Source organism: Primulina huaijiensis, chromosome 5 (assembly GCF_012295235.1).
Source record: "Primulina huaijiensis isolate GDHJ02 chromosome 5, ASM1229523v2, whole genome shotgun sequence".
Taxonomy (NCBI): Eukaryota; Viridiplantae; Streptophyta; class Magnoliopsida; order Lamiales; family Gesneriaceae; genus Primulina; species Primulina huaijiensis.
The window spans coordinates 1,917,583-1,926,672 of NC_133310.1; the positions used below are offsets into that span (position 1 = coordinate 1,917,583).

The 9,090-nt window shown below is 32.9% G+C and overlaps 1 protein-coding gene across 1 annotated transcript; it reads left to right on the top strand.

Annotated features, from left to right (window-relative positions):
- Positions 1 to 6,697: 6,697 nt before the first annotated feature.
- Positions 6,698 to 8,408, top strand: LOC140976250 (homeobox-leucine zipper protein HAT22). Its single transcript, XM_073440255.1, has 3 exons — positions 6,698 to 7,360; positions 7,483 to 7,562; positions 7,915 to 8,408. The coding sequence occupies exons 1-3, from the start codon at positions 6,893 to 6,895 to the stop codon at positions 8,210 to 8,212; spliced, it is 846 nt and encodes a 281-aa protein (XP_073296356.1). The 5' UTR covers positions 6,698 to 6,892; the 3' UTR covers positions 8,213 to 8,408.
- The last annotated feature ends 682 nt before the right edge of the window (positions 8,409 to 9,090 follow it).

Genomic DNA, 9,090 nt, shown 5'->3' on the forward strand with positions numbered 1-9,090 from the left:
AAACCTTCTTCAATATCTAATATTAAATAAAATAATAGCATTTCGGTATTTTAAAACTTTGACATCAAAAGTGTAAAATTTTCACACTTTATATTATAACGTGTAAGTATAGAAAAAAATATTTAAAAATAATGAAGAACTCGTGTTCAATTATAAAATATATCGTGAAAACTAAATAATTTGTGAGAACCTCGAACATATAATTCCTTTTCAATTTTATTTTTATTTTTTTACCTTATTTAATTTTTTCCATGACCTTTTATTTAAAAATATACATGTAATCTTAAGTGTAGGATAATGTTTAAAGACATGAGTTATATACACACATAGTAATATGCAATAAGACAATATTTAAAAAATGATAAAGTCATACATCAAAATCTTGGTTCAACGATTAAAATTGCACGATTATAAGACTTTTGCTCAAACAAGCGACAAATTTTTATATTGTTAATGCAATTTAAAAACCCAATTTTTTTTAAATATTAATTGTTTGATTAATGGATGGGATTTGAGACTTGATTAGATCAAGGATTGTTTATTAGATCATGGATGTGTATTAATTTCTAATCATATGGATAAAGTGTCATGCCCGCGTCTATCCCTGGCCGACTACACAATAGGTTCATATTGAAATTATTTCGTATTCATTCTCATTTTACGAAAATCATTAATGCAAGTTGTGAGGCTCGAGACCGAAGAAGGCTGGGGTGATTGTCAGTGCCATGAGGTTGCACGGACAATAAGCAGTTCCTGGCAAGCTTCTAGACGAAGAGAACATGAATGAACCGATCTTACACCGGAAGGAGAGGGATTCCAAAACTGTTCGGTATGAGACAGTGCAGTTGATGAGTGTTTAATAGAAATAGGTACTACTCATATCAAGAATGTTTATCTTCTTTTCATGAGATCATCACATAAGAACTCCAAAGTTAAGTGTGGTTGACTTGCGCAATTCTGGTATGGGTGACCCCTAGAAAGTTTCCTAAGGCGTCAGTGAATGAGCACATAACCACGTTGGAAAGACTCGTCTTGGTACAGTGGGGACAGTCGTCGAATATGAGACACCGCATTTGGTATCTGAGACGACCTCTCTTAGAACGGTGTAGTTCAGGGACGAACCAAACGGAAGCTGGTAGGCATGTGAGGCTCGAGGCCGAAGAGGGCGGGAGGTGATCGCCAGGGTCATGAGGTTGCACGTAAAATGAGCGGCTCCTGGCAGGCTTGAGTTGGGATAATTTTGGGATTGGTGACCCCTTAGGAAGTTTACTAAGGTGCGTATGAGTGAGGACGTAAGCACTCTGGAAAACTCGTCTTGGTAAAGTTGGGACATTCGTCGAATTTGGGGCATTACACAAGTTGCCAAAAGAATATATTGTAAACCTTTATAAAGCATTTTAAACTTTCATTTTCAACTTCCCTCATTTGGAACTCGATGTTCTCGTCGTTGCCTGTCCCTCAATCCACCAATGTCGAGAATCTGAAGATGAATTCTACAGATTCAAGTAGTGGTTCCCACCCACGTAACACTTTGCCTCTTGATGCACAATGAAGCCCTATAATAATTACTTCATATATGGAAAAATTAATTCAAATTGTTATAGGTCTATGTCATAAATCATTATAAAGCATTTTAAACTTTTATTTTCAACCAATTTGAAATAACAATAGGACATAATTATTCCAACTCATGTGTCTTCCACTAGCATCAATGAATCACATATGGAATAGTGGGGTACTAGGTGAAACATGTTTCCACCGAAGATTAAATCTTGCACCAATTATCACCATCTCACAGCAGATCCAATAAAGGAATTTATATTATTAAAAAATGAATTTATATAATTATTTAAAAAAATATGTATATGTATAAAAAAATATTTTACTTCTCATAAATCAATTTTTAGTTATTTAGTATAGTATATTATATTATATAGGGTTTTAATTTTGAATTCAAATGATTAGTTGCTCAATTTTATGTGGGGAGGCCTTCAACGCTTATCAAGTTGTTAATAAAAATCTCGTCCACTAAAATATAATATATTTTAAATCTTATACAAATTACATGAAAACTTTATCAATCTTAGTCTGATGGAGCTTGAACTAGTCTGGTCCTAGTCAAATCTTGGGAACCAAGGAATCTATAGTAAATTTCATATTTTTCATCATAAAATTGTAATTGTGATAACGGGTAAACTCTTATTTGAAATTTTATTGTTGTCGAATTTTAGTCTTAATCTTGTATTTTTTTATTGTTGATAATTTTAGTATTTTCAACATGAGTACTAATATAACACCATATTGGTCTGCGTTGCATCTTTGACGCATCAGTATTATATCGGAAAAATGATTAAAATTGTAATATATAGATATATATTTATATCAGGCAAATATTTGACAACATAAATGACCAAATAAACGCGTAAAACGAAATTGCATCTTTTTTTCATTTTTTTATTGAACATAAATTTTAGATTTATGAAATAATTAAATGTTTAATTGATTTTATAACTTTTAAAATAGTTGGCCATACAAGCTTTATCTCTTTCTTTTATCTTATCTTACTTAATGAAGAAGTTTTTTTAAACATTCATAAAAATAATAATTTAAAAAAATCGACTTCTTTGAATATATATACACATACACAGATGCATACATACATAATAATATTGCTTCATATTACTTGGAAAAATATTAATATTATTGATATAATATTAGTTAATCAGATTAAATTTTGGTTGTGCTCGGATGCAATATGATATATTTCAAATTACTTGACTTGTTAAGATGAAGAAAATTGAAGTGAATTCAAAATTCACCTACTATCAAGTTTTTGCACTTTCAACATAATTATTTTTGATTTCAAATCGAATCTTTCCTCAAATCAAATATCAACATCCAGTCATCCACATCCAATTTATCAATTCAACCCCATTAAATAAGGACAAAAACTTGTGTGAGCCGGTCTCACAGGTCGTGTTTTGTGAGACGGATCTCTTATTTGGGTCATACATGAAAAAGTGTTACTTTTTATGCTAAGAAAATTACTTTTTATTGTGAATATCGGTAAGGTTGACCCGTCTCACAGATAAAGATTCGTGAGACCGTCTCACAAGAGACATGCTCTAAAATAAGAACCTCTATTTTTATTTTTTAAAGGAGAAGAGCTTATCATATAAAACCTGAAAAAGATTAACGTTTTTATTTTTATTTTTATTTTTATTTTTATTTTTGATGAGAAGAACTTATCATATAACCTAAAAAAGATTGAATTATTTTTTTAAAAAAAATTGAATTATTTTCAAAATTTAGCACCTTGGATTAATGATTGAACATGTAAGCTACATTGGTGACCCGACTTAACGTCACCATCGCCGACAATGCATTATTGAATGCGTTTGTAAAAGGATACAGATTAGCAGGGCCTCACACCCAAACACTCCCTATCAAACTTTCTAGTTAAGCAAAGATCCTGTTCCTATATCAATAGGCTAGTCCATCAATCTAATTTATAATATCATATACAAAAATATATTGAGTAAAAATCTTGCTCTTGTAAGAAGGTAAAATTAAAACTATATTATTTTTTGGGGTCCGTAAACTCAAAAATATATTATTTATATACAAACCAAAAAAAATCTAGGGATGCAAAGGTGTCTGCCTCTGCCATCGAAGACATGACAAAACTACTGATTATTGATTCCATTAATTACCTTATATTAATTAATTGTTTGTTGGATGATTATAACACATCTTGTTTCCTAATCAATATAATCCAGATACAAAATCAATATGCTATTAGTGTAAAACTTAGATAATACTGTAGACGAGAGACATTGACCTAATGATTAACGTTGAGGCTCTGAAACTTATTGATATCAGATTCGAATCTTGTTGATTACATGTAGTTTTCATAATTTATTTAAGCATATTTAGTTGTTTCTTTGTTTTTATTTAATTTGTCTGAGATAAAGCAAGTTTCGGATCCACGTTCAACTTTTGACAGTAGTACACACAGAGTATGAAATAATGTTTGTAAAACTAACACATGGTGTGTTCATACTAACTTATTTTCTATTTATCTCTTTCGTAGACAACAAACCAGAAAAAGTTATTAGTGATGCAACTGTTATTTGAGACAATATCACGAGTGGTGAGTAAGAACAATCATCTAATGAATGAAAATCATTATCCTATTCTGGTCAATTTACAGAATGATTTTAAAAAATTTCAAGAAAAATAATATTGAATATATTTTCGCCCTCTATGCTGCTAGAATCGTTTGGCTCGTCAAGATTTTTCTGAAGACGACACACAGTACAGTGTAGTCGATCTACCTCATCTTCCATGATATTCCATCGGATAATACATTCCATCCTCAACATTCCATATTGCATTGATTGGAAAAGAAGAAAAGAAAAATAGTCAGCAAAGGAACATGACACACACACACACACAAACCTATTTCTTACAAATGAAACCAAGGATGGGGTGAGAGACATGCCATGTGCTCTGCTGAAATATAGTCTTCACAACTAAGTTGTGGGCATCCTATGAAACAACTTTCCCGACCATAAAATTAATTGTAAAACACACTCATCTCTCCACTTTCGACATTTGTAGTGAAGAAATGGGTTGATTTGGATCACACCAATATGGAGGATTGGCCTACACGACAAATATTAATCTCCATGATATTTTTTAAAGATAAAATTATTGCTTTTTTTGTGTGATTATTATGGAAATTTCCAACATTAAACACTTTGTTACGTTAAAGTACTCCACACAAGCAACATGCATTAAAGTTTTTTTTGTACGTACAAAGCCGAATAGGACTGGAAATCATGAACATTTCCGCTCTTTTAATTAAGTCTAATGACCTCATTAATTTTTTGTTATATCATATACGAATCCTTGAAAATTCATATATTCTAACTTCTTTGATCCAGTAAATCATCAAAGTTTGATCTTAGTGTAATGACTTTTTTTTTTTTTTGGGTCAAATGCTAACACACTTTGGTAATGTCTGTGTCGAGTGAATGTCATGTCAATAATATAGAGTATCAAATCAGCATTCCAACATAAATGACTAAAATTCAAAAAAATAATCATCTTATTACACTAAATCAAGCTTTGACCACTTGCATTGTGACACATCAGACCGAAGAGGACGGAGGGTGATCGTCAGTGTTATGACATTGCACGGATAATGAGCGGCTCCTGGCAAGCTTCTAGACGAAGAGAACATGAATAAACCGATCACACACCGGAATGAGAGAGATTCCAAAACTGTTCAGGTATGAGACTGTGCAGTTGAGAAATACTTAAAAGATTTGATAGGTATTACTCATATCAAAAATGTGTATTTTCTTTTCGAGATCTTGTCACATAAAAACTTCATAGTTAAGCATACTTGACTTTGAGCAATTCTGGGATAATTGATTCATATGAAGTTTCCTAAAGTATGTATAAGTGAGGACATAATTACGTTGAAAAGACTTGTCTTGATATAGTGGGGACAATCTTCGAATCTGAGACGTTACATACATGACAAAAAACCGAAACAGATCAACTTGCCGGACCATTTTGCTAATTTTCTCATTCTTATATATGAATTTTTAACACAACTCTTTCTCTCGTCATTTTTTTTAATCGTCCAAAGGAAAGGATGCCCGCAAGCCACAATATCATCAAAATTCCAAGAATAGTATCTAGGAAATATTTTTAAAAAAAATAATAATTAGCCGTAGATTAGTAGCACGTCTAGAACAAGATGTCAAACTTTCAGCACAATGGGTGCATTAATTATTATTACTCAAGGTTAAAAAAAACCAAACGGGGGCGAGAAATGATGAGGAGAAAATGGAGTTTGTGGTAGTAACAGTAGAAATTGGCAAGATAATGGGTGGCGAGAGAGCAAACGAATCATAATCTTTGACGTGTGTCCCCCATTGCCAAGGGCATCAAAGTATTCATTCTTTACGCACATTGATTCTTGTCATGTGAGATTGATTTCAAAGGGATTCCTTGTTGTTGCTCATTATAATTGAAGATAAGGTGTTGTTCAATTTGTCAACCAAGGTGGAGTCCAGACCAACTCGAATTCAAATTTTAAAATATCAAGAGAGATTTCTCCTACACCTGTTACTGAAATATGATATTCAAACCGCTTCGGTGTTTAATTATATGAGTTATATTATATCTCCCCACGTTGATAATGAATTGATCACAAAAACTTTTTTGAAACTGTCTCACGATTCAATTTTGTTACCGAATATTTTATTTGAGTCATTTTTAAAAAATTATTATATTTTATGATAAAATATTACTTTTTATTGTAAATATGAGCAGATTTGACACGTTTCAGTAATAAAGAATCGTAAAATAATTTCACAAAAGACCTACTCTGAGTTGATTAGCTCTAATGAATGCTAATAATTATATGTTTGGAACGGTTTGAATTATTGACAAAAAGACTTGAAAAGATTATAAGCATACCATTTTAGGGAGAGAAAAAAAAAAAGAAGAATTTTGATTTCGCTTGGAAAATATATTAAACATAAATAATAACAAAATTAAATAAGAAGTGTAGTGTGTGTGTGTGTGTGAGAGAGAGAGATGGGGGGCCTTTTCATTATTTCCACTCCCAAAATTCCAATCAATGCTAATTTAATCCTTTGATATTTAATCATAGAAGTCTACCCACCCACCCAATTCTCCCTTTACAAAAGTCTCCTCCCATTCTTTGTTGCTCCTCATATCACACAAAGAGGAGAAAAAAGACTTTCAATATATACTTTCAAACGCCATTCTTGATTCTTCCCATACAAAAACAAACACCGTCTCCCTTTCACAAGCCAAACTTTTCGTCCAAATTCCCCCCAAAAGATTGATGGATTTCGATGATTTATGCAACCCAAGCTTGGTTTTGGGGCTGGGATTATCTCCCTCAACCGGGGAACCCAAGTCTGCAAAACCATCCTCCGCCCATCAAAAGCTTCACAAAATTCAGGAGCCATCGTTAACTCTGAGCCTGTCCGGTGAAATTACTCACAATAATCTCCGTGTTCATGCTGCGAAAAAGGTGGATTCCGATGATAATATCAAGGTTGGTTTTAACGATAACCAATCTGGCGATCATTTGTATAGACAAGAGAGCGCTGCTTCTTCTTTCTCTAACGTCAGTGTGAAGAGGGAGAGAGAAATCGTGAGCAGTGAAGAGGAGGAAACAGAGAGGGTATCTTCTAGAATTAGCGATGAAGATGATGATGGATCCAATGGTAGGAAGAAGCTCAGACTCAGTAAAGTTCAGTCTGCCCTTCTGGAGGAAAGCTTCAAGATACACAGCACTCTCAATCCTGTAAGTAATTTGTCTCGGATTTTTCACTTCGAGAATGATATTTTCTTTTTTGGGTTTTCTTTTTTCAATAATTGGGATCGAGGAGATGATTTTTCTTTTTTTGGGTTTGTTTGTTTGATCAGAAACAAAAGCAAGATTTGGCTCGGGAGTTGAAGCTAACCCCTCGACAGGTTGAAGTGTGGTTCCAGAATAGAAGAGCCAGGTATCTTCCAGATCCGCCCAATATGATTTAAATCAGATATATTAAATTATTGGTAGAGAATTTTAAGGAAATTATTTTCTTTGAAAAGAATATATAACAGAAATCGTAATTTTTTTTTTCTTTTTGTTGCTAAGATTATTGGAAATATTTTAAGGGGCCCCCCGTGTATTAACTTTTGGCTCTCTGTCAAAATATTATAATAAATTAAAGAAGAATACTAAAACCGGACTAGTATTCTTCTTTAATTTATTATAATATTTTGACAGAGAGCTATTTCGAAACCGGACTAATATTCTTCTTTAATTTATTACTTTTGTCCGCGAAAATGATGATGAATCCCATATCTCTGCAGGACCAAGCTGAAGCAAACGGAAGTAGACTGCGAGTTCTTGAAGAAGTGCTGCGAAACCCTAACGGACGAGAACCGGCGGCTGCAGAAGGAGCTGCAGGAGCTAAAGGCGCTGAAGTTGGCCCAACCTCTGTATATGCAGCTGCCGGCTGCCACGTTAACCATGTGCCCGTCATGCGAAAGGGTCGGCGGCGCCTCCGCCTCTGCCTCCGCCGCTGAAGGCATTGGTAAGAGCTCATTTACCATGGCTCCGGCGCCGCACTTCTATAATCCCTTCACCAATCCATCAGCCGCATGTTGATGATCAATTAGCCTCCAATAATAATATTGTTAAATATTTTATATATATATATATACACGTATACATATACGTATTCGGTAGTGTATATGGCTATGGAAACACCCTCCGACAACCCTTTTTTTTTTTTTAATTTGTTAAGGGCTTGTGAAAAAATATTGAAGATGTTGCTAATTAATAGATCTTACATAATTACTAATCTTTGTGTCTTTTTTTCTTTTGGTTTTATGTTAAATATTGGTTGTAGATATTAATGAAGTTATTATTTCTCTGTAATATGAATCTTTTTTTTCTCCTTCGGAGTTATGTTCTCAATTATTAATCTATGATTGGTGAATTATTGAGCATACAACCTATATTTAGTTTAAAAGATTTTATAAAATGTGATTTTATACCCTCAATGCTTATATATATATATATACCGTGCACACTTATGTGAGCACCGATGAGGTGTCACTCAACTATTGGATGCACAATTTTTCTATATTTCATCACATCCAATAGGTGAGTGACACCTCATTGGTGCTCACATAAGTGTGCACGGTAGGTGTGCAGCATATCAAAACTATATATATATATATATATAATGTCAAAGGTTTACATTTGTTTTAATAAGTTAGACAAATATGCACACATGCAATTTCGTTTCCCCTGGATGAAGGGAAGTAGTTAGATCATGCAAAAGTATAATATTTTTATTGGTTTCAAAATTGTAGCCTATAGATACAATATTATTATTATTATTACAAAAACTATATCTTGTTTTTGGCAATAAAAAAGTTAGTGATAAATTTATGAATTCAGTGTGTGCAATCCACCAAATTTAAAGAGGAGAGACGTGTGGAATAAGAAAGGAATGGTAAAATCCTTTTGACGCATTT

What these genes read in the sequence shown, in the direction of transcription:
- LOC140976250 (XM_073440255.1), top strand. Translation starts at nt 6,893, where the DNA reads ATGGATTTCGATGATTTATGCAACCCAAGCTTGGTTTTGGGGCTGGGA. An exon ending in TACACAGCACTCTCAATCCT is followed by an intron (nt 7,361 to 7,482) that starts GTAAGTAATTTG and finishes TTGTTTGATCAG; the next exon opens with AAACAAAAGCAAGATTTGGC. An exon ending in TTCCAGAATAGAAGAGCCAG is followed by an intron (nt 7,563 to 7,914) that starts GTATCTTCCAGA and finishes ATATCTCTGCAG; the next exon opens with GACCAAGCTGAAGCAAACGG.